The sequence below is a fragment of the Dipodomys ordii genome, unplaced genomic scaffold (genome assembly GCF_000151885.1).
Source record: "Dipodomys ordii isolate 6190 unplaced genomic scaffold, Dord_2.0 Scaffold77, whole genome shotgun sequence".
Lineage (NCBI taxonomy): Eukaryota > Metazoa > Chordata > Mammalia > Rodentia > Heteromyidae > Dipodomys > Dipodomys ordii.
Genome location: NW_012267293.1, coordinates 4,438,023 through 4,464,868, shown reverse-complemented (window position 1 = coordinate 4,464,868; position 26,846 = coordinate 4,438,023). Strand labels below are relative to the sequence as shown.

The window sequence follows — 26,846 nt, the reverse complement described above, 5'->3', positions numbered from 1 at the left end:
GTAGATAGTTTGGCCATTCTTATTAAGAACAAATAGTATTTCCTTTTAATGTATCAATCACTTTTTTATTTTTCTCTATGCACTATTTACAAATAATATCGGAACTATCTTTAAGCTTTTACAGTTCTATTATTAGCACTGAATGCTGAGTTCCTTTATTCAAAGAACAATGGATGCATACATAGATTTGTATCACATATTGAAATGTGAAAAGTAGCCTTAGTCCTGGGTTGCAATATGTTCACATGCTAAGTAACAGTTGTTGGTTACAAACAAATGTACAAAAATCAGTGTACATGTGGAAATCATCAGTTTCTAACTACTGACAGCATCAAGATATACAAAGTGGGGGAGAGTAAAATAGATTGGAAGACTGACCACACACACGTAGATGTTTAATCTAGTAGCACCATAAGCAACTGACCGTACAAATCCCAGGACTTAACAAGTGAACAAACCCTCTTGAGTGATAAAGGAAGGGGCCAAGCTGACACAGCGAACAGCTGAGCTACAGCCCAAACCAGAGGCACTCACTCAGTCCAAGCCCTGGACCGAGTGCATCGACCACTCACTTAGAAAATGGCTTTCCTAGCAGTATGGAGGTTCCTCAAAAGACTCCACATAGAGCTCCCCTATGACCCAGCAATCCCACTTTTGGGCATTTACCCAAATGTTTACAAACAAGACCACACTAAAGCTACCAGCACGACTATGTTTATTGTAGCATTATTTACCATAGCTAAGATATGGAACCAACCCAGATGCCCCTCAGTAGATGAATGGATCAAGAAAATGTGGTATATATACACAATGGAATTCTATGCCTCCATCAGAAAGAGTGACATTGCCCCATTTGTTAGGAACTGGAAAGGCTTGGAAAAAATTCTATTAAGTGAAGTAAGCCAGGCCCAAAGAAACATAGGTCCCATGGTTTTCCTTATTTGCAATAACTAGTGTATGTCTGAGACAAGCAGAAAAGGTCAGATAAGTTGATGTTAGGGAAATGAGCCCTAAGATATGTATTCAAATGTTTTTTTCTTTCATGGGATTGTTTCTAACTCATTTATAAGATTATTTCTTTGTTGCTTTGTATGCCCCTCCCCCATAGTATAACCCCTGCTTTCACTGTATTTGATGTTGGTATAATTTGTGGAGGGGAAGGGGAAAAACAAATCGTTTAAATAGGGATACAGGTGGACCCATTGCAACAATGAGATGTACAAGTCGTTATGTCGAAAACGAACTTTACAACTTTGGCGCAGATGTGGGGGGAAGGATTGGGTGGGGGGGTGGGGGGAGGATGGGATGGGAAGGGTAAACAAAGGAGGAGGCTACAATGCTTGATAAGAAATGTACTCATTATCTTGCCCATGTAATTGTAACCCCTCTGTACAGTATTTTCACAATTTAAAAAAAAAAATGAAAGTGGCTTTCCTGAGGTTGGCTCCAGGCAAATGAAAACTCAAAACCCAGAAAAAAAAGCAAAACACAAAACCACGCGACAGTGTTTGAAGGGTGCTTTTGAGGGACTCATCACACAATCAAAGTCTTCAGGGAGCATTTATAGGAGGTCATTAGGTGACGGCTCCTGGATGCACCGGGAGCTGTCTATCCTGGGGGACGTGACATGGGCCCAGGTAGAGGACATGACACAGACCACAGAGACTCAGGTGCTGGAAGCAGCGTGGTGAGGGACCAGGGATCCCACAGGTGAGGATGAACAGTGCATGAATCCAGGCGTGGAAATCAGTGAGAGAGGAATGGGGAAGCAATGTGGAGTAGCAGGAGGCAGGACCAGAATACCCCTGGCTCTTGATTTATGGGAAAAACGGAAGCAGGGGCAAAGCAGTGAAAGAGCTGGGAATCGGGGATTTTGAGATTCCTGCAGAATTTAGGGTGAGATAGGTTGTGAATGCACATGCAATAGGCTATGCAAAGCTACACAGAAACCAAACAACCACAACTACAATAAAACAAACCCCAAACACTGAACAAGTGGTTCAGCCAAAGCCGTAAGGAATGAGTTTGGATCTTTTCATTCACACATCGTTTTCCAAGTACGGATGAGCAGATTTTGGACTATTTGATGCTGTTGAGCATGAGTGTGATGGTGGAAATGTTTTGGATCTGCACTAATATGGCAGCCACTAACCACGGTTAAATTCTTTTATGATAATGAGAAAATGAATTTTAATAATAGTGTGAATTGGTGGGTATTTCTATTTAAATAACCACACATGAGCAGTGACTATGTCTGAAACTGTGTATGTAAATGCTGTTTACTAGTGAACCATGAACAGAATGCTTCAAGAAAAAAAAACACAGTTCTACAGATTAGTACAGGCCACACAGATACATTTCTGTTGATTATTAACTATTCTCCAGGCTATGTATTGGTACTAAGAGTCTTGACTATTATATTCAAATGGATGCTTTTCTGGTAATAGGAATGAGTTCAGAGCCTTGTACATGCTGCGAAAATGCCTTCTATCCTCTTGTCCTTCAAACAGAATTTTTAATGTATCCCTCTTTCCATGCTACATTCTAAAAGAGTTTGATATAGTCACACAGAGATGACTAAATACAGTAAGAATAAAGTAGAAGAAATTTAAAAAGGAGAGAATATGAACTAGAGAGAGATTCCTAAGAATAAGGATGGGTGTGGAAATTATCTGAGGACAGACTTTGGAAAGTTCTGCTCTCTGCAGCAGTCAAAACCGAGGGGATGTCGGGATGCCGGCCAGCAGAGGGAGCTGTTGTGCAAACCAGGAGGGTGTGCTCGCGTATCTCACTGAGTCAAATGGATCATTTAACTCCGCGGAGGAGCCAAGGGCTGGCATGGTCTCCCCCCAGGCTTCAGCAGTAAAGGAAACTGGTTTACAGAACAGCCTAGAAGAAGCAACAGGCAGCTAGGTGAGGCAGGTACCTGGAGACAAGGGGCCTCAGTGCCACCTCAAGGTGCGGGGGTACCTTGAGGACCATGCTGGTTTAAGTAGCCATCTTTCCCCTCTTCTTTTAACTCCAGATAAGTCTGAGGCACGGAGGAATTCCTCCCATTTGATTTGCCATGATGGGTAATGTCCTGAGTGATGGAGGCGGAACATCTGGGCGTGGATTATGTGCTCTGTCCTAACGCTGAGCTCAGGGGTGCGACGGACGCGACAGCAGGGCGGTGAGGTGCTGGTGGACTCACACTGCACCAGCCCTCTCCCCCCCTGCTCTTCCCACGCGAAGCACAGTGAAAGTGCATCTTCTTGGTCCCTTTAGGGATTCCACGACATCATCCACGAGCATTTTCAAGTTACAGTCTATAAAGATCACCGCAGAGCCACCAGATAAAACACCATTCGCCACAAATGTGTCTTAGTGGCAACTGTTAAAGGTACTGAAACGGGTCTTGGTTTTGCACAAGTGTGTTGTGGCAATGCCCACCTAGCCGAGGATGAAGTTAGAAGCCATGCGCTCTCATTATCTTTGACGTCTCTCTGGGCCTTTTCCTTCCCCACATGACCCGGCAGAGTCCTGTAGGTCACACTGAGCAATTACACTGGCATGAGTCCATTTGTCCCAGACACAACAGCATCAGCCTTGCTCTCTCCAGAGCCGGCTGGCATCACCCGGGCTGCAGCCCCTGGACAATCACGTGTCTTCTCCAGGATGCAGTGCGAATCGGGATCTGCCTCCTCCTTTCCTGTGTTAGGCTTAGAAGCATGACTTCTGCAGTGGGGTTAGGAGAAAAGCTGGAAGCCGAGCACGGGCACATAGGCCCTTTCCTGCATCTTCTCAGCTGCTAAAGCCACTTGGGGCTCCTTCTGTCCCTCGAATTTGCTTTGCTCCCTCCTGTCCCAAGGTTTCCTCTGAGGATGTTCCTTTTGGCCTTTTCCATGCCTCCACTTCTATCTCTTTCCTGCACCACGAGTCACAGAGCGCTCAGTGTTGATCAGTGCCTGGAACCCTCATCGAACACAAGCTCCATGAGGGAAGCAGCTCACCCGTCTGCGAGCCGGTTGTCCTTCCACTCACGCAGAGCCTGGAGTGAGGCAGAAGCTGCTTTCTGTGACGAGGACAAGGCCGTGCTCTCGGGACGCCTGTGCCCTCGCTGAGCTGCAGCGAGTGGATGTGCCAGCGCTGAGCATCATTCCCAGGAGCGTGACCACACGGTATCTTTTAATGTAAAGAATAATGTCCACTTCTGAGATGGCAGAAAGATATTTAAAACTGTTTGAGTTTTAAGAATTCAGCAACAATTGCATTTTCTCAGTGATGGAGACCTTTCTGCACTGTAAATCACTAACCTGTACAACTTAGAAGTCACCAACGGAAAACGTGTTCTTAAAACAATACCTACTGCCTCTGGTTCGAGGGACTCAGCATTAAATCCCTAGGCATCAAAACAGCTCCATCGTCTTTTCTGGAATCATATCTCAAGTATTCTTGGACACAGACTCAACTGGCATGAGGAAAGCGCTGAAAGTGTTTTCTCTTAGACTCAAAGTCCTTAAAAACAACCACCACCACAAAGGACTCCATTGCCAAACTCTGATAAATGTTCCTCCACAATCACCCCGAATTCCTTCACACGTATGCAATGCACAATTATAAGCAATTTCATAAAATGCACGCTATTCTTTCCCCTGAAGACCACAATGCCTGTGAGTGGGTACATATATAATTGAGTAATTTTCTGAAATGCTTATTATTTGCTTCAGTCTTATTTCAGACTCACTGGCAAGCAGTGGATCCCCACTCACTGTTATACTGTTATTATCCACAGAAAGCTTCTGCCATTTTCTGTCTTCCTCACATTCCCAGGAGCACAGCCCATCCTGGGGAAGCATGGAAGCAGAGAGCTTGGAGCTCACCTGTGCCAGTCTTCTTGTTCAAATCACACTGTAAGGTGAGGCTCCTTTCCCCATCCTGGGGTTTCCTATGTGATAGGTGGAGGGAGGAACAGAATAACCGAGTTGCAGATTTTTCACAGCATTCAGATCCTCTCTTAGCTGGTTGAAAATCTCATTATCAGCTTTACAGCTGTTTTTATACCTTGATTTATTTTTATTTTTAGATCAGAGGGAAGAATGGCACAATTGCAGCCTAGAGGTTTGCTTTAGAAAATAAAGTTTAAATTAGACTGCTGTTGATTTATACCCAGCTTGCTATACTTAGCATGAATGCACACTTGAGCACACTTTATAGGTAGCTTCTCCTTCTGTTGATCTGATGACAGCTACAGAAGCCCAACAGAGCCTGCCACAATAGCCAGTTCCAGAAATAGTATCTGCTAAAGCATGTGTTAGGTAAATAGAATCTGATGGTATAGTGGAGTTTCATCCCATAGGAGCGCTTAGCCCCTCTGAAACCAGCCTTTTACTACTTGCCTACTTATATATGAAAAAGAAAACATCACTGATCTCACCGACAAGCAGAAAGCAAACAGTCTAACTTAAGTCAACATGTTGGAATTCAAATAGGAATGAAGTAATCCAATAGAAAAATTAATCTTGAGTTATTTTAGAGGGTAGAGTGCCCCAAATTCTTGTATTTCAAGGTACTACTATTATACTGCTTATTATTGAACTCTCCAGCGTAGTATTTTTTTTTTTTTGTCGGTCATGGGCCTTGAATTCTGGGCCTGAGCACTGTCCCTCAGCTCTTCAGCTCAAGGCGAGTGTTTTACCACTTGAGCTACAGCACCACTTCTCAGCATAGCATTTTAATAGTAGCAGACTCAAGTTTCAGTTGGCCATGGTAGTTTACATATGTAATCCCAGAACTTAGGAGGTTGAGGCTGGAAGATCATGAGCTTTAGGCCAACCTGAGCTATATGGTGAGATCCTATCTCTAAATGATAACAACAAGAAAACCAGGACTTAAGATGTTGCTCAGTGTACAATGCTGGTCTAGCAAGCATGAAGCCTTGCTTTGATGATCAGTACTACAAAAACCAGTCAACCAACCAACCATTCAACCAAACCAAACTCAAGCTTCCCCTTTATGTCAAGTACAGATAACAATAAAACCTGGTCTTTGGGCTAAAGGTTTTGCTCAGCGGCACAGCATTTTTGCCTAGTATGAACAAGGCTCTAGGTTTGATTCTCTGCAACACAAAAACAAAAATCAAATGTAGTCTTTGTTATTTTGCAATTATGATAGACAAGAGTTGTAACATTTCCTTCTTCTGCTATGTTTGGTGATCATAACCTGCAATCTACATTTATAAAGGCATCTCTCAGTTCCCTTAGAACACAACAATTCAAATTTCAGACCACATATTTATTCAATAATAAACACATATAGTTTACAAGCACTGGCCTAGGAAAGAGAAGCAGTAAACAGTGAACTCCTGATTGGAGATGCCAATGCACGTGATTTCCTGGGAAAACCAGCTCAAAGCACAAATTTAATGTTATCAGTGTTCATAAGAATTTCTATTGATATCCCACACAGTATTTGTTTTTTTGTAATTTAACATCTGTAAAATTTTAAATTTCCAATAATGTCATTGCCAGATTCACAGAAATAACTCTTTCCATACTTATCGGTATATTGATATAGGCAAAATCAAGAAGAAAGCTAGACTTTTAATTTTTAACCATAAACACGTCAATCAAACCAAATCTGTAGCTTCAGCTTTCCTTTCCCACTTGCCTCAGAAGTTTCTAGAATCCATTCTGAACCTGGTAAGTACAATTGGTGGTGACTGGGAAAGCTGTCATACCAACGAGGTAATAGGACCAGTGCCAGTCATGTGTTTTTGTTGTTGTTGTTGTTGTTTTTACAAACAGTGTAATTTAATTATCTTTGAGTTCAGAATCACTCTCATTTTAAATAGAGGAAACTGGCTCATCTAGTGGAGCAGGCTTATGAATAAAATCAGCACCTTCTAACTACAGCCAGTGCTCAACTATAGACTTAATTCACAGATGTGGACCAAGCTCTTCATAAAGAGGCTGAACTTCCACATCCCCTATGCAGCATCTTTCCATCAGATTGCCATGTGTCAACCTAACCTTCTCCCTATTTCCTTGGCCTTTATTGAGAGCACATTACCAAGGATCCTTTGTTCATAGGCCTGTGCCCTAGCTTAAGGAATGAAGAGGTGGCTGTCAGGGCCCGGGTCTCGTTTGTACTCTCCTCTCTGCTATCTGGACTCTGGATGTGGTGTGGAGATCAAGCTGGACCATGAAGTTGTAACAATGCCCAGGGCAAGGACTGAACCAGAAGCAAACACTGGCTGAGAGTATTACCAGCTTCCTGTCCGAAATTCCCACTCTGGGCAAGAATGAACTGCACACGAGTGAGTCGTGAGAGGTTTGGTTCTAGACTGGTTACGGAAGATGGGTCTACAATGACCAGTCTTGGAGAACCAAGGACTACAACATGACTGCAAATACCATGGCAACTCTCTCCACAGCACACAAGATGACTGAATCTGTACGTTCCCAAAGGAGAGTCTTGAGAAGGCTCCTGTTCTCCTGAGGTACAGCGTGCTGACCCATACTGAGTATGGGGAAGGATGGAGAGCAGGCCTATCTCAGGGAATGAGAGGTGGCTCCTCTTGTGCAGCTGAACTTCTGTACCAGGTTAGGTTCAGTTAATCCTCCCTATAGTTAGGATACTGAGTGTTTGAAAATGATTTCAGAATCTAGAAAGTGGCTATTAGGGGATGAATTATGTGCCTCTCCATTTCTATGTAGAACTCTTAGCTCCAGTACTTTAGAATGTGACCATCCTTGGAGTCAGGGTGTTTAAAGAGGTAATGAAGATGAACTGAGGTTCTTTGGGTGTCCTTGTAAGAAGAGATCAGAACACTGACACTTAAGTTCCAGGAAGAAGGTGGCCTTTTTGAAGTCATAGAGAGAGGCGTCAGGGGAACCAGCCCTGCTGACACCTTGATCTTCGACCTTTGCCTTGAAGAGTGGTAGGGAAATAAATCCCTATCCCATGTGGTATTTTTTTCTAACAGTACAAGCAAACTATTTGGGGGACCTATTACAAGAGCGCGGCCATGTGCATGCAAGCTGTTGACTGGGACTGGAGTGTGCCCAGTGGTAGAGTGCTCACCTAGAAAGAGCGTGACTAGCAGTGTAAGAGGAAAAAGGGAGAAAACAGGGGAGCAAGAGGGACATCGGACAAAGCAATGGCCTAGCCCTGAAATTTGTCCTTCCGCTTCTACTATTTCATTTCCTAGTACATTGTGTTTTCCTTTGTCAATATGTAATTCCAACACAAATCATTTCTTATCAAGATTGCAAATACAGAAAATATAGAAATTAAATTTTCTAAATTCTTAAATAGAACATACAAGATAACTTGGAAGGCATTCAGACTTTACTGGAAATAAATACTGGCTTGGTTTAGGTGTTATATCTTCACTTCCGTATTGACATGAGACTATTAAACCACTCCTCTTGCTAACTTGGTATGCATTCAAAACATTAAGCTTTTGACTGTCCTCCTTAAGAACCAAGTGGTCTAAACTCTCATGAATATGTAAATCAACCCCTCTAAGCACACTATTAATTATCTCAAAGATAGTTGGAGGTCAGCAGCTCATACGAATTTCTGTGCATGAAATCTCATTAGCACAAGACATCACACAGTGAGGAAGAATAAAGTTTTATCACAGTTCTGAATGTGTGTGTGTGGTGTGTGTGTGAGAGAGAGAGAAAGAGAGAGAGAGAGAGAACACAAAGCACAAATGGACGAAGTAACAGTTCTGAACACAACAACAGCAAGCTGTTGGGATGGGGATGATGATTGTGAAGGTATGAGGCAGGAAGACAATATAACCCAAATCTTTTAAACAAATAAATATCTGTAGGAATCAGAAAGTGTGTAGTAAAGGTCGACGGCCATTTCTGATGGAGACAAACTTGACTGTTTTTTACCTAGAGGCTACAAACAGCTTTGTTTTCTTCCAGGATAAATAAAGTTGTAAGTAGCCATTAGAGTGTGGCACATACTCCATTCCCTGAGTCAGCAGAAGAGGGCGGAGGCTGGGGGAGGGGAGGCTGCGGGGGGGGGGGAGGGGGGAAGCTGCACAGTGTGGCTGTAACAGCACACACCACGGAGTGTGACAGGCCTGCCTGGACCACATCAGCCCCAGTTCAGGGAGTGCTCACCCATGCACCTGTTCGACACAGGCAGTGAGTGGGGCTTTCTAAGCTTCATAATCACAAGCCCCTAATTCTCATCTAAATGCAATAACGTGTTCTCATAAGCCAAGCAACTATTGAAGGTCCCAGTTACAGTTTGCTTGTACACCTCAATTGGATACTCAAAATATAACTGATGAAAAAGATCATAAAGTATTTTCACACCTGGTAACAACTGCAATGAGAAAGATAAGCATGCACAGCAGAGCCATTATCCTGCATAAGGATAAAATAGATGCAAAAAAAAACCAACCCAGAACAAACCCCTTGAATACTGGTAGCTCACACACACGTCTTCAGTCTGATGGCCAGGTGAAGAGAATTTGTCAAAATCTTTCCAGTATCAGCTTGAAAGAGAAAAGCGGGTGATGTCTGCTGCTTCAGAGACATACTCCTAGGGGTGACACTAGAGAAAGAGCAGGGAGGTGGGTTTATGAAGGCAGGAAGGAGGAGGCTGAGACTGGGGAGGCCTCTCGGAGGCCGCTGGGCAGCCAGCGGCCTTCCCTCTCCTAGCTGAGTGGCATCACAGATGGTCCTTATAACGGTCTGGAGCCACACACGGGTATCTGAGGCACCGCTGTGTGCACTGGCGGTGGCTCTCCATAAATTCCAGACTGCATCAACCCACTGAAAATGATATACTTAAAGGTCAATTAGTATTCACTGATGACTGCTATAATCCCTCCAGCCCCCGGAGAGCTCCTTCTACACTAATAATGCACAATGCATGGATCCAGAAGTTGTGCTGACTGCTACAAGGCAGGGAAAGGGATGTGAACACACACGTTAATGAACAGACGAGAGCCTAGAGACTGCCACTCTGAACGACTCTCGTAGCCAGCTTAAGCACGCACTTACAGGCATCTCCAGATCTCTTTGGGTACATAATGAATGGATGTTTGAAAAATAGTTAACTTTTGACCTTGTGAAACAAAGGTGGAATGACTTAAAGTTTTTATTTTTTAAACCATTTAAGAAATGAGAGAATCAGAAAAGACAACGAACGTGGAGTGTTGAATTTAAGCAAAGAGAATCCGACTGTTGCACACAGAGCAGAGAATCCCTTCCTTCATAACTCACTAAAGACACACGCATGCCTCAAACAAACAGAAAATTGCTTTGGTGACTTTGAGTCAGGAGTACTATAAAGGCGGCAATGCCAAGGCTCAACGGACGGCGGAGCAGACAGGGCCTTGTTGAGCTAGCAGGAAGGAGCCCAGGAACACCATCAATTCTGTCTACAGCTCTTTCTCTGGTCCTTGTCCACGAACCAGTCACTCTTTATAATGAAGCGACTTGATGGAGTATTGCTCCTGTTGCAGGCAGGGAGAGGAGAGCTGAAAGCTTTGGATAAATTGTACATTTCACCATCCTTTCCACCCGTGTGGGAGCTGCTCTGTGTTACAGCCCCGTTTGCTCTGCCTCCTGGGTGCATGGCCAGACTCCTCTCCCTTCCCCTCTACCCCTCTGCTCTCCTCCACCTCTCTCCCCTCCCCGCCTCTCCTCTCTTCTCTTCTCCTCATCCCTCCCCTTCCCTCAGTCTAACCACCAAGTGGTTGTGGGGTGGTCATGGGACTGGTCTCCGATAAGGCGCATAGGGAAAGGCCATTTCTTGGCTTGGCATCTGTGCTTTTGTGATGCATAGCTTACTTTGCTCCTGTGCCCACAGGCCCCCTGAGAGGACTCAGCAGACTTTGAGCCACATGTAGCCTAAGTAGCAATCTGGGTCCTGAGTAATTTAGTAGCCGAGGCCTCCCAGCCACCCGCATTGGACCAGGGCAAAGTAGGAAAAAGAATCCCGGAAAGCCCACCAAGTGTGAGAGCGCTTTGCCAGCTAAACCACTACACCCTCCCAAACAAACCCGCAAAGAACAACCCAATTAACAAAGGAGCTCAAGAACTTGAAGAGAGACTTTTCAGAATAAGAAATAAGACTGGCCAATAGACACATGAGGAGATGTTCAGCACCTCTGGCCAGAAAAGAAATGCAAACCAAAACTACCCTGAGATTCCATCTCACCCCAGTTAGAAAGGCCTTTAGCAGGAAAACAAAAACAGATGCTGGAGGGGATGTGGTCAAAAGGGAATGCTACTCCACTGTTGGTGGGAATGTCAACTTGTTTGAAATCCAATGGAAATAAGAGGTGGCTTTTACTGTTTTTACTTTTTGTGTTGTTTATTAGTTTATCTGTCTTTGGGAGGGTAAGGTGGGCACAGAAAGGGAAGGACAAAGGGTGAACAACTGCAGCAGTGGTACTCACTAGACACTTGAAAATGAAATATACAGCTTGTGGATAGGAAGGAAATCCTGGGAGTGAGGGAAGGGTTAACATTGTTCAAAAAGAAACATACTCATTACTTGACTTACGTAACTGTAACACCCCTGTACATCACCTTTACAACAACAACAATATGTATGTGTATATATATGTATATGTGTATGTGTGTGCCTCACACTGATGTTTTAGGTTAGAGAATGTAGACTACTGGCCTATATTCTGTTTCTTCACACAGACACATACATCCAAACTAAAGGAAGGCTACCACAATATTTAAACCATCCTCCCCAAATAAGACAGAAAGGAGTTTAGCATTAATCTCAGAAAATCAGAAAGTCTCATTTAATTTCAATTAACTTTGGAGGAAAACACCGGGTTTGGATGTCAAGTTCATGGGGAGTTTCAGTCCTGGTCTTTTCACAGAGATGATTACAACCACCCAGAACTCAGGAAACAGGAGTGCGGTGTGGACTGTGGACTATATTCAGAGACAACAGGCCACACATTTCAGAAAGGGAGGCAGACACACGGGGTCTGGGGCCATGCACAGGCTTCCTGGAAGTTTGTTCATATTTTAATGCTTCTAATATGGATTGCTTATTTGCTGTTTGGAAGCATACAATTTCATATTCTTTTTGTTTTGACTATGTAGCCACATTAACAATGACTTTTGTTGAACTTTTATTAACCATTTCTACATCTTCTTTGATGAGTAATCTTTGAATGCATTTTCCATCTTCTGCAGTGTTGTTTCAGGAATTACACTGACTTGTTTCAGTGTATGTATCTGGAGAACCAATGATCAAAAGCAAAATAAAACCTCCCCTCAGTTATTCATTCATATTATACATTCTGTTTACTTCCTAACTATCTGTCTGAACTCTTTAGGTATTAGAACTATATCTGCATCTCACAAGGAGCTATGTGTCTTGTGCTGTACCAGTGAAAGACACTAAGGGCTCTGGCATACTATAGTTGTTGAGTGGCTATCCTCAGAGGAGAGGAAATCATATCTAAATTAGATGGAAACTGAGGTGATGGTTTATTTTGTCAACTCAGTTGGATTGAAGACCGCATGAGAAATCAGACTTCTGGATGTGTCCACAAGGTATTTCCAGAGAGGATTAATTAAGGAGAAAATCTACTCTGAATGTAGAGAGTGTAAGGTCTGAGCAGACTCCACCCTCCTCCCAGCAAAGTCTCCACCCAGTACCTGCCTTACCTAGGCAACTGGCGCACCTGGAAGAGGCCACAGCTGCATTTGCTGAGGTCACTTCTGGATTTGATGTGGCCATACCTTTCCCCTCTCCTACCCTAGGTAAGGCCTAGCCCAGGCCCAGACGCTCTCTTTCCTGGGTCTTTCCCAGCCGCATGGAGGGCCAACATGGTCTGGTGCCAGCCAAAATGATGAATAAACCTACCCCTTACCTGAATACTACGTGCGTGGTGTGGTTCTTACTCAGCAACCTCTTTTTAAAAACCTAACAGACAGCACCCCCCATACATGGGGTGGGTCCTGGGTGAGAAAGGAAAAGAACAAAGAAGCTCGCTAGTTGAACCTTTCCTTCTCTCGGCTTCCTGGCCATCATGAGCTTAGCTGCTCAACCTTAGTGCATCTTCCTGCCACCAAGAACTGAAATCTCTGGAACTGTGAGCAAAACACACCGTTTTACCCAATGGTAGTTATGTCAGGTATTTTCTCTAATTTACTAGAATTTTATGAAATGGGGACTTGAAAATTTTTTTTAAAAAGCCATAAGAAAACAACAACAAAATCTAAAAGGTCAGTAGTGAGGCGATATGAAGCCGTGTCTCAGAAGAGATGGAGTCCCTCCCCGGCAGCCCCGGGAACACAGGAAATCTGCTGTCAGCATGGAGAGTGAGCTGCACGCCAATGCGTGTGGCAGTCATCATGATATGAATTCCAGAGCAGCATTCTACAACAAATCAACCTAAATTCATGAAGCTCTGCAGAGGTAGCACTGTTAACACCTAGAGAGGGTCCTTCATCATTTCAAAATAATTCCCAACAAGAAGTGGTAAGAATAGCAAGTAGAGAAAATGATTTCCAAATGATGATGGAGTTTTTTCTCAAAGCCTCTATCTTTCTATAAGGCCTTGTTTGAGCTTCTGGAAGCGGGTTGTTTTCAGACACATTTGCTGTGGTTGCCAATCCTATTTTTAACTCCAGCAACATTTTCTGAAAGACCTGTGCTGGCCAGCAAATCAAACCATTCCCTGATAAACAGAGCTAGACAGATGGGGTAATTTTGTACTGAGGAATGCTATGGTCCCTTGAAAAGTCCTCGTGCCTGTAGGATTCTCACCCCTGCAGCCCTTCTCAAGCTTTTAAACCTGGGAACTTCAGCCAACACACACCCACCCGGAGAGGCTGACATTTAATTGGCCTGGGCACAGGAATCCTTAAAGCTTCTGTGTGGCCTAATGTGTATCTAGAGCTGAGAGTTGGTGGGAGGAGCTGGATATCAGTGCCAGCCATAGCCAGGTTAAACCTCAGCTTTGAGTCAGGCATCAGTGACGAATGCCTGTAATCCTAGCTACTTAAGAGACTGAGATCAGAGGATTGTGGTTCAGAGCCAGCCTGGGCAAACAGGTGAATGAGATTCTTATCTCCAATTAACCACCAAAAAGTCAGGAATGAAACTGTGGTTCAAATGGTAGAGTGGTAGCTTTGAACAAAAACAAAGCTCACGAACAGCACCCTGGCCCCGAGTTTAACCCCAGGATTTGCATAAAACTAAGCTGTCAGCTTTGCTCTTCCTAACTCTGAGACCCTGGTTACTTTATCATACTAATTCTTATTCCTTCCTCGGTAAAATGGGAATAAAAATTTCTACTCTAAAAGTTTACAATTGGTTTAAATATGGAAGTGAGCTGGAAGGTAGAGATATCTGTCCTTTGGCCCTCTTGGCTTTAGAACTTTCTAAGGTATCACACTTTGCTCTTTGCAGGCTTGTCTGCCACAGTGATTGAGAACACAGCTGCAGAGCTGCATCTGGCCGGCTTTGAATACCAGCTCTGTTCCTTACTAGCTGTGTTATCAGGTGCAAGTTAATTAACCATGGTGTGCTCCTATAATGGAGAGAATAATATCTTTTCCAACAGTGTCTTGGGGGGACTCAATGGATTTGTACATGCAAACACAAAGAATGCACCTTCTCTGTGCTCAGTGACAGCAATAGTCATTATTCATTTTTGACTCTTGGGGCAATACAATTCAGAATCCCATATTTAGAAAGCTTAATAAAATTTGGGGTTTAGTGAGGAGCTCACACTAGGAGAACAGGGTTTATACTTGGAAAGAATTTTAAATCAGTTTTAATTACTCATCACAACCATTTTGTTAATGAGGAGACTGGCTCACGGACGGCCACGAATACCTTGAAGAGCATAAACGATGCTACCTGAGCTTTGAGAGTGTCTCCATGAAGGAATTGAAAGCCGACTGCCGGAGTGAACGGACTTGTTACACCGCGTTTTGGTAGTACCGGATGAGAAGTGCTGGATGCCAGCGTAGAAATGGATGTGTGCAGATATGTTAACAAGACGTGTGGGCTGTGGGTCACTTGGCAGCGTGAGTGTGGACGTGCACCTGGCGCTCTAACTTCTGTGAGACTGGTGTCACTTACAAAACCAGTTGGTTGGTTCTTGTGGCCTCTATTTTTTGGTATATAGTTAAGAGCCATAGTGCTTTTTAAAAATCGATGTTCTTATAAGGTTGGTGTGCAGAGATAATTACAGCAGCCCAACCTGAATACTGGCTGCTGTGTATGGACTGTCGCAGGTTGGAGAGGGGCGGGGGCAGCACGGAGCCATGCCCACAGGCAGAAAGGGTGGCCCACGCAGCTCCGCTCCGCTCCGTGTGTGAGGTGCCCCGGTGCTGCGCTCTGTTTTCCATCCAGGGGTCACCTGCTGCCCTCACTGGATGACTGGTTTTCACATCCCAACATCGAAGTCCTTGAGCCTATGCTAAACTGGGATAAAACACCCACGAAAATCCCAAGAACATACTTACCCACAAGTCTGCCCCTTTCAGATCTTCATTCAAGCCCCTACATTGAGAAAGGTCAAGGAAAGGATTTGGGCTCTCTCTCTAGTACTACAATCATCCATCCCAGGTGGGCAGACAGAGCCTTCGTCCTTAAGAGAATCAATGGCTTTTGGTTCTATAAATAAAGCTTACTTGACATTTTTTGTAGGAGCTATGTAATCCAAAATACTATATTGAGTGAAAAAACAAAGGGATGGTGACCAGGCCCTGAAGTAACAATAACAACAACAACAACAATAATTCTCTCTTGAGCAAATATTAAAGACAATACTGTTTGGTTTCATACAACACAAAGGCTCAGTCTCTCTCTTCTTTCCTTTCCTTTTCTTGTCTTTTCTATTTTGTGCCAGTCTTAGGGTTTGAACTCAGGGCTCTACACTCTTGATTAGCTTCTTCACTCAAGGCTGGCACTCTACCAAGTGAGCCACACCTCTACTTCCACTGAGTAATTTGGAGATTAGAGTCTCATGGATTTTCCTGCCTGGGTTGGCTCAGCCTTCTCAGTAGCTAGGATTACAGGCGTGAGCCACCAGCGCCCAGCCTTCTCCCTTCACAGAAATGGGAAGCACTTATAATTGCTGTCAGTGTAAATTTTCCAAAGGCTAAAATAGCCTATGGTAATCAATACTGTGACAAAGAGAGCAATATTTTTTGTGAGTAAGTACTTTTAGAGATGCATGTTAAGAGGTTGAGAGACAAAGAAACAAGAATTGAATGGTTATACAGTGCAGATAGTCCCAACACAGCTGTTTCTAACACGTCTCCCCTCCTGGCTATTGGATACATCCTTTATGAATAGTGAGATGAAGAATTTGTGGCTTTATGCTTTTTCTTGTTGTTAAACACTGAGGGGAAGAAATGCTGGGAAAGCAGGTTCTCAACAACAGAAGACATTCATAAAAATAAAAGCAAATTTCCAGTGCAAGCAACCAGTGATCAGAAGCAACATTCACACACAAAAACCAATCTAGTGCCAGGTGCCAGAGGCTCACGCCTGCCATCCCAGCTACTCAGGAGGCTGAGATCTGAGGATCACAGTTCAAAGCCAGCCCAGGAAGGAAAGTCTGTGAGACTATCTCCAATAAACCACTAGAAAACTGGAAGTGGTGCTGTGGCTCAAGTGGTAGAGTGCTGGCCTTGAGCTGAAGAGCTGAGGGACAGCACTCAAGCCCAGAGTTTTCACAACTGACAAAATAAATAAATAAAAATAAAAAACAATCTAGTACCAAGTATACAGTATAAAATACTATATTATAAATACATTAATATCCTGCCTCATACACTATTAATACAAAGAAGTTGAACCCGTGAACACGTAAGGTTCTAAAGATACCAACTGCATGAGAGCTGTGGAAAGGGGTGGACAGTTCCCCAAATGTTTAGAGACAGAATTCTGCTTCTAGATATATACTCAGAGAAAGGCAAACATACACCTACACATAAACTCATATGTGTATAATAGCACTGTTCAAAACAACAGAAAATTGTCCAAAACAACACAAATTTCCACCAAATGTCCATCACTAGGTCAATTTGTAAACAAGTCATGGTACAGCCATGCAACGGAGTACTGTTCAGCCATAAATGAGTAAAACTAACACGTGCCACTATGTGGCTGACCTAAAATACAAGCTAAGCAAAATAAGGCTAACAAAATTTCACATTGTATGAGTCTTGTTTTAGAAAATATGCAAAAGAGGCAAAACTCATATTAGTGGTAGCCAGGGCTGGGGGCAAAGGTACAGTCAGGTGATCACTTCATGTTCTTCTGAAGACACAGTTTTAGACCAGAGAAAAGTGGTTTTTGTCTTGTCTTTTCTGGTGCTGGGGATTGAACCCAGGACGTGCCCTTGGTAGACAAGTATTCTGCCACTGAGCTACATCCCAGCCCCCTTAAGTATATATTATATACATCTCACCTCAATTAAAATTACATATGTAATAATAGTAGAGTGCAAATATGGAGAGGTTTGTTAAATGGTAAAACAATATCTTAAATGCTAGGCAACTCATCTTCGGCTCATTTTTTACTTTCTTTGTCATGCATATTCTTTCACCAATGCTGGATTTGTGCTCAACATGTTTAAAGATGAGATGGATTAAAGCATCTAGAATGTGCTATTGCAGGTGAACTCCCAGACACTCCGCACCTGGCGGGATAATATTTCAAATATATTCTCACTGCCTTCGTGCAAGCTGTGCATTTTCTAGCTCACAGCAGTTCCTGGGTTTTTATATCCCTTGTGACCCAACCATTAATGTTTTTTACTCAGCAAGGGCCAAAAACATGTGCACCTCCCAAGCTAGGGCTTGTTTCCCCTCGGCAGTTCTTCTTCTATTCTCGATTAGCAATGGAGAAGAGAGAAGCGCCAGACTTACCCACGCAGGGCAGCGTGTAGCCGAGCTGGGCGTCGTGGACAAACTGCCGGTCGTTGAGTCTCGTCACGCAGTACAGGTGGAAGCAGTCCAAGCAGATGACGTGGTGGTGGTTGCACGGGAAGACCAGCACGGGGCTCCTGCACAGACAGGGGAGAGGTTTCTTGTGGGACCTGTGGGGTGGATAGGCAGCACGTGCTTTGCAATGGCTTCTGGAAGGAGACCCGGATGCCAAGACGTGAGCTCACCTCCACCAAGGCTGCCCCTTCAACACTGCAGGGGCTCTACTCTACAAACCATAGAGGTCAGTATCGACGCATGTAGCCATCCGTTGCTTACACCTTAGGGCAAATATAATTTCTTTCTTCAAGTCTTCCCTGATTCACAATTCTCCATGAACAACTGAAGTTCCACCCACCGTCTCCATTTCCATTGGATGTGTTTCCCTCTGCTGATCAACTGTCATCTTCTTGAAAGCCGCTACTGTGCTGACGCTGTACTTTTATATCCCCCTAGGACTGGTGTTTTAAGGTTTGAAATCAACATCGCTTGAATTTAATTTCAATGACATATAAAACTGAACTTCCTTGAAGTCCAAAGGAAAATCACAACTGCCACCAAAGTAGGTGTATATTCGGCAGTTACTTACATTTCATTACCAGATCAAAAATACAATTCAGAAATAAGAAATCAGCCGAGAAGGATTTTTCTATTTTAATATTTTATCTACCCCAGGCACATATTCTACTTCTAAAATTATGATTTAAGGGATTATTAATAAATCAGTATATACAACTCCTAAGAATTTTAGACTCACTTAAAACACTTTACAGGAAAACAAATCTCTTCTAAAGCCCTGGAATTCTGCTGGCAAATGAACCATGAGGCTATTTCAAAAAAAAAGGAGACAAATCGAATACATTAGTTTAATTTAAGATCAGTCTCAAAGCAATTTCAGTAGTTAAAAAAATTATTGGAAGCAATTTAGTTAAGTCTATTGCGTAGGTAAAGATTAGTAAATACAAAACAAACACGTTTGGAGCTGGGAAGGTGGCTGGGTGGTAGAGCACTTGCCTTGCATGCCTGAGGCCCTGGGTTTGATTCCACATAAGCAAAAAGAAAAAAGCTGGAAGTGGTGCTGTGGCTCAAGTGGTAGAGCGCTAGCCTTGAGCTGAAGAGCTGAGGGACAGCGCCCAGTCCCAGATTTCAGGCCCCATGACTGGACCAAAAAAACAACAAAATAAACATGTTTGTTTCATGTAAGAGTTTTTCAAAGGCCCTTCCCCTCAAAATTTAATACTAAATATTAATATCATACAAGAACATTTTTTTTATCATTTTTATTGCAAAGGTGACGCACAGAGGGGTTAAGGTTATAAAGTCAGGTAATGAGTACGTTTCTTTTGGAATGGTGCAGCCCCCTCCCTAATTTTCTCTCAGGTTTTCTCTCCCAACCCCACTCAGAAGATAGTTTCTTAACACCTAGGTGGTTTTTCAAACTCTGGTTTGCTATTTATTTACTTTGAAGCAATATCTCCTATAAAACAAAGAAGAGAAAGCATTCCCAGGTAAGCAAACTAAATACGTCCAGATGCTTGTGTGCTGTTCCCTCTTTTGACCTAACAAAGGCCTTCACTTTTGTTTCTGGGACTTAGTTAATTCACGTTGATTGCTCTGAATTTTTAACCTGTTCCCTCGGAACAACTGCCCTTCGAAGGAGATAAAACCACCAAGGCTCCTCATCTCCTCGCGAGGCACCCGTGCACGGGCGTACCACGTTCACGTCCACGGTGCATGCTTCCTGCAGCTGCTGCACAGACGTACCACGTCCACGGTGCATGCTTCCTGCAGATGCTGCATAGCGTACCACGTCCACGGTGCATGCTTCCTGCAGATGCTGCATAGCATACCACATTCACGTCCACGGTGCATGCTTCCTGCAGATGCTGCACGGACATACCACGTCCACGGTGCATGCTTCCTGCAGATGCTGCATGGACGTACTACGTCCACGGTGCATGCTTCCTGCAGATGTTGCATAGCGTACCACGTCCACGGTGCATGCTTCCTGCAGCTGCTGCACAGACGTACCACATCCACGGTGCATGCTTCCTGCAGCTGCTGCACAGACGTAACACGTCCACGGTGCATGCTTCCTGCAGATGCTGCACGGACGTACCACGTCCACGGTGCATGCTTCCTGCAGATGCTGCATAGCATACCACGTTCACGTCCACGGTGCATGCTTCCTGCAGATGCTGCATAGCATACCACGTCCACGGTGCATGCTTCCTGCAGATGCTGCATAGCATACCACGTTCACGTCCACGGTGCATGCTTCCTGCAGATGCTGCACGGACGTACCACGTCCACGGTGCATGCTTCCTGCAGATGCTGCACGGACGTACCACGTTCACATCCACGGTGCATGCTTCCTGCAGATGCTGCACGGACGTACCACGTCCACGGTGCATGCTTCCTGCAGCTGCTGCACAGATGTACCACGTCCATGGTGCATGCTTCCTTCAGATGCTGCATAGCGTACCACGTCCACGGTGCATGCTTCCTGCAGCTGCTGCATGGACGTACCACGTCCACGGTGCATGCTTCCTGCAGATGCTGCATAGCGTACCACGTCCATGGTGCATGCTTCCTGCAGATGCTGCATAGCATACCACGTTCACATCCACGGTGCATGCTTCCTGCAGATGCTGCACGGACGTACCACGTCCACGGTGCATGCTTCCTGCAGCTGCTGCACAGACGTACCACATTCACGTCCACGGTGCATGCTTCCTGCAGCTGCTGCACGGACGTACCACATCCACTGTGCATGCTTCCTGCAGATGCTGCACGGACGTACCACGTCCACGGTGCATGCTTCCTGCAGATGCTGCACAGACGTACCACGTCCACGGTGCATGCTTCCTGCAGATGCTGCACAGACGTACCACGTCCATGGTGCATGCTTCCTGCAGATGTTGCATAGCGTACAATGTTCACGTCCACGGTGCATGCTTCCTGCAGATGCTGCATAGCGTACCACGTCCACGGTGCATGCTTCCTGCAGATGCTGCATAGCGTACCACGTTCACGTCCACGGTGCATGCTTCCTGCAGATGCTGCACAGATGTACCACGTCCACGGTGCATGCTTCCTGCAGATGCTGCATAGCGTACCACGTTCACATCCACGGTGCATGCTTCCTGCAGATGCTGCACAGACCACCTTTCCTCACCGTTGGGCTATGAGAAACCTTCTCCACACTACCTTGGGAAACGCGGAGTCCATAAGACTTGCTTTCAACAAAGAAGATTGTGGAGAAACTACTAGAATGTTTGTAAAAATGCTCTTATATAGAGCAAGCCTGAAAAGAACGCATGGCAACATTCCTGTAGAGGAAATAAAAAGAGAACTCAGAGAGGAGCGGTCCGTGGCCCTGAGGCTAGCATGGGGAAGGAGGGCCCAGGGGAGGATGGCCCCCCGCATATGGCTGGTCCCTCAGGGTCAGTGAGGTCCCCAGGAACACAGACCTGCCTCGTCATCCACAGAACATCGGCCGTTCTGCCTAAGAATGACATGCGTTTGAAGCAGATTAGTGCGAGATAAATCCTACAGAGATCCAGTGGCCCCTCCAGAAACATTTTTTGAATCGTTTTAAATATTTTTATTATCTTGAAGTAGTTGTGCAAAGGAATTGCCGTTGAACAAAGCAGCTAAGTGAATACATGTGTCCTGATCACCATCTCACCCACCTTATGGTTTTGGCTGTCAATGGAATCCTTTTTTGCACTGTGTGTGTTCCGCGCACCTTGCTCTCTGTGTCATCCCTTCAACATCCGCACCCCTTCCCCAACCTCTCCCCTCCCCTCCTCCTCCTCACTTCGTGACCCATGCAGTGCATTCTGGCCTTTTTACTCCCGCCCCTCCCCCCGTTCCTCCTTCTCCTCTCCTCTTGCTCCCCCTCCCCTTGCAAGGACCTGTTTCCTGGTACTTATTTTTGTTGGGCTTTGACTTAATATTTCTAAAGAATTATACTATTCGCGTTCTTCACAGAGTCTGTTATATTTCAATTACTTCATTTAGAACCCCTTGCATTCCACCCAGTGTGTTATGTCTAAGTTGACAGGCACATTCTTGCGCCCACAAATGAGGGAAACCGCGCAGCCTGCGCTTCTCTGAGCCCCGCTTACTTCACTAGAGCTATTTTTTCCAAGTCTCTCCAGTCACAGGAAGTTTCAGAAGCCCAAGGGTTGGACCATGGAAGGCTACAACCTCCAAGATAAAGGACCAGCAAGAAGGAAGCAGGAAGTGCCGGAAGGATCTGGACCCAGGAAAGTCCTGTTCCAAACCGAGCGTCTGCTGCCCTGAGCCACTGGCCTTGAACGGAGATAGAGATAGACAGGAAGATCTATTCTGCTGGCTGAGGTAACCGATATGAGGATCAGGCTCACTTGGACTGAAAGTATCTCCCACACTCCTGCCTTAGCTTCAATATTAAGTGAAAGGCAATGCAGTGATGGCTCAACCCACTGAGTCCTGACCCTCGCCACACAGCAGTGAGCACAGCACAGGACACAATCACAGCCACTGCACATTTTATGGAGAAAGGAACCACACCACTTTTGCAATTATCTGGCTCTGTATAGCTATAGTTTTGCATCTCCCATCAGTATGTTTTTTCATTCAATTACTTATTGACCATCTACTTTGGCTAAAGTAACAATTGAATATCACTGCGAATGTGTAACACCTGGTGTTTAGACTCTAAGTACCTGGGAAACATAGCATATTGTTTCCAGACACAAAATTCACATGGAGTAAGTGTTACAAGACAGAACACACAAGCACCAAACTCCAGAGACACAGAAGTTCAGAGTGGAGGCAGTCATGCGGCCGGGAGGTTTCCTGAGAGTCTGAGCTAGATTTAAGCAATGAGATCGATGCTGGGTCACTGGATAGAAACATGGCGAATAAGTCCAGAAGAAACGGGACATGAAAACCATGCTTGAAACAGAAGACAGCAGGTGGGCTGCTGGGAGGGATGCAGGCGGGACAGGGTGGAGAGGAGGCGGGAAGGGAGGCCTGCAGAGTGTGGTCAGGGACGAGGCTGGCCGCAGGAGACCGTGCTAGCATGTGGCTCTACACAGTGGAATCCTCCCTGGGTTCCGCTGTGGTCTGGGTGCCCGGGCCACCCTGGAGTTCACATACTGAATCACTGTCACCAGATAATGGGGTCAGGAAGTGGAGGCGGGGGAGGAGTTAGGTCAGGAGGGTGGGGCCCTGGGAAGTGGACTCCAGGGAGAGCCTCACTGCCCAGCAGGTGAGGACAGAGTGAGGTGCCATCTATGAACCAGATCCCAGCTGTGCAGGGCCCTCGTGTGGCGTTTCCAACCTCAAGAATGATGAGCAATGCCTTCTGCTGTTCGTAGCTACCCGGCTCACGTACATCGTTATAACAGTTCAAAGAGACGAGACAGATTGTAGAGGGGGGAGGCTGGTGTTTGAGTAAGCTTCACTGTGAGGAGGTTTGGAGACCTGACGCTGAAGGCGTTTCAGTGGCGTGGATGGGGTTGCCAGGCTGTGGTGGGTGGTAGAGCTGCAGGTAGGGGGGAAGCATGGACGGAGTCACGTGCGCGGTGAGCGCCTGGCAGGACTGCACTTCACAGGCCTTTCATTCCTTCCTCCCCACGTTCCTCAGCCCCCTTTACTCAAATTCTATATAAATGTTCATTGATCTACAAATGATTTTACCCAAATGAGCCAGATTACAGGGTAATTAATTAAAGGTTAACTAAACCTCTCAATCATAAGTAAAAAGAATGATAAATATGTCACCGGACATTGCTGAAGTGTTATTTGTAAACAATTATTTCTCCTTTTTTTCAGAGCATGACTATTGGGGTTTGAACCCAGGACCTCACCCATGCAACTTCCTTGTTCAGCAGGCACACTACCATTTGATCCATGCTTCCAGGCTGGATTTTTGCTGGTTATTTTGGAAATGAAGTCTCTAAGACTCTTTCTGCCTAAATTGGTCTCAAACTAACATTCTCTGGATCTCAATCTCCCGAATATCGAGGATTACAGGGGTAAGCAACTGGTGCAGAGTTCTTTTTATTGCTAACGACATTCAAAGACATTTGGCTCACTGAATAGCAAGCACAGTTGAAGGAGGTTTAGTTAAACAAAATTTAGGGCAGAGGGGGTAGAATGATTGATAGGGTGATGGTGATCAAGATGTACTGGACTCATCGTCTGTTTTTTAGAATGGCAACTCCTTAAATAAAAATATCACTAAAAATGTAGGAACCTATCCAACTGTTCTTCTCCTCAAAGAAAAATATTGTAGTTTCCCAAATGCATAAGCCAGTATGTTGGAAAAATTATATGAATTAGATCTATAGGATCTATAAAAATGGGATCAAAGTTTTCTTATTTATTGAGTTTAATCCATACTCTCCCTCATTACTCTCTTTCTCTCTCTCTCTGTTTTTGTCTTCCCTTCCCCCACACTCCAGATCTGTGTCTCTGTTCAATAGTCTTACGTACACATCTTCATCAATACACATTCCTTTCCACATAGAATGGGCTCCTGCATGCACAGCAGGAAGAATGCAGAAATGACAGCATGTGACATCAGGGCTGTGTCAGGAAAGCTTCTCCAGTGTCTGTCTGAGCTCTTCTGGGAAGACCTTTTGCCAACCTCTAGCACCACACGTGGAAGGCTCTTAAGTGAATCATCTTTAAAGTAGATTCTCCACCACAGAGCAAGCCCAAAGGTGTCCGTGACCCAAGCTGGCATCTTGACTATAGCCCTGAACAAGAACCATCTAGCTGTGCCTTCCTGAATCCCTGGTCTTGTAAAACTGTGCAGACAATATGCAATGTGGTCTTCAAGTCACTAAGCTGTGGGGTAATTTGTTACACAGTAGTACCTAACTAATATGGGCTCCGCAGAAAAAGAAAGCACATTTAGCTATTGGGTCCTAAAATAATGCATGAGGTAAGACAGTCATATTGGAAGCAGGGTGGCGATTCGAGGGCATTTAAAGTTGAGAGAAGCATGTGCGGTTGTGAAAATACAGGGTTTGGAGGGTGAATCCTGTAACTAGTTTCTCCATTTGTCCCAATGCAAAGAAAAATTACCTATACACGTTATATGTGTGTGCACGTGTGTGTTTATACATGGTATGTGCACATCTTTTTATACATGATGTGTATGTACATGTGTAATAACATCACCTGGTAAGCAGTGTAAGTCAGAATTTAAAAATTAGTAGAAAACATCAATATAACTTTTCATTTGTGGAAGAGAATCTGAGTTCAACAAACACTTGGACACCACCACATTTGTCATGCTTCAGTTAGCAATCTTTCAAAGCTCTCTACAAAATTCTGTGTGTGAAGAATTACGACTCCTGGGAATTTAAAAAAATACTTGATTAGATGAAAAATAATTAGTGGGGAGAAGCTGCACTGTTAAATGACTTAAATTTGGCTTCTTAGTGATTGTCATGTTAAATCCCTTTGAGTTAGAGACGGCTTATAAAATGGTAAGCAAATACTAACAGGAATCAAATGCAGTTCAGTGTGCCCTGCATTTGGCCAGGCTTCTTATGCCACACTGCCTAAATAGAACCACAGAGAGGCTTCCCACACGTGCTCATGCACAGAACGCCTGGACGGGTCATGGCGGCACATGCATGTCCTCGGAGCTCATTACTTGAGTTAGCCAAGGGGGACATGCTTAGTCCCTCTCGTGGAGAGGAACCTCATCCACACTCCTGACTCAAATTCAAACAAAACTCCACAGTCGAATGACCTTCACAATTCCTTCCAGCTGCCAAGTTTAAAATCCTGCAGCAAGTTCCTTTGCCCATCAGTCAGCTTGGAACCAGTTCTCTATGAAGGTCCTGGCAGATCCTAGCCCAGCTCATTAACGCCCCTTCCAGCTTCTTCTTTCTCCTCTGCTCATGTTCGGTGTCATTCAGTCTGTTCTGCTACACATAAAAAAGCGAATCTGCTCTGGTGCTCTGATCTGACTTGTGGTGTCCCAGTATGACAGCATAGACACCATCGTAATGCACAAGCCCTTTATATCTTGATTTCTCCTTCTTCTACTCTGACGATACTCTGCAACAGCCAAGCATGCCACCCATGAAAGTGATCAGTAACGACCCATCCTCTCAGGAATTCATATTCCCAGTGGGCTGAGGGTCAGCAGTTGCTTCCCGGTGCAGTAAGTGCTACCCGGGGATGAGTTTGGAGAGCTTGGCCTGTCCCCAGGGCTGCAGCCAGGGGACGGGAGAGCTCCTATCCTAGCGTGTGCAGGCCATACCGAGAGACAGCGTGAGCGGCTAAAGGACTCTGCTCACTTATGAACGATTTTGTGAAATATACAAGATGAAATTAGAAACATGTTTAGATTAAGAATAGGCGACCTCTCTGTCTAGGCACCAGTCAGCTTTCTATTACTACAACAAACACCTGAGATAAACATGTAAAGAAGAGAAGTTTATTTTGGTTCATGACAGCCCAGTGCTTTGGTACCTTGTGGTAGAAGCCTGAAGCACAGGAAGTCGGTTCATGTCATGGTGCCCAGGCAGTAAGAGAGCAAGAGGGAGGGGCTGGGATCCCCAGGTCTCGTTCCAGGGCAGGGCCTCAGTGACCTAACTTCCTCTCACTAAGCCCCACCTCTTAAAGGCTCCGCCATATTCCAACAATTCTGAGCTCAGGACTAATTCTTGAACACATTTTTTAGATACAAACTATAACCATCTTATTTTCTAAAAATTTCCATTCATCTTTAAAGTTTTGTTCAGGAATTCTATTTCTCATCAGCGGAACTAAGTGTTACTATATTCAAGAGTATTGCTAACCTCATCATGTGTTCTAAAGTTTGATCCTGTTGGTATTTTCCTCAACCATTCTGCAGACTTCCCTAACATTAACGTGTAG

At 44.7% G+C, this 26,846-nt stretch overlaps 1 protein-coding gene across 1 annotated transcript in view; it reads right to left on the bottom strand.

Annotated features, from left to right (window-relative positions):
• Park2 (parkin RBR E3 ubiquitin protein ligase) overlaps positions 1-26,846 on the bottom strand; it is a 1,020,418-nt gene that overhangs the window by 308,484 nt on the left and 685,088 nt on the right. The window contains exon 7 of the mRNA XM_013024525.1: positions 17,889-18,025. Coding sequence (XP_012879979.1) covers positions 17,889-18,025 — 137 coding nt within the window. The remainder of the gene's footprint in view (positions 1-17,888; positions 18,026-26,846) is intronic.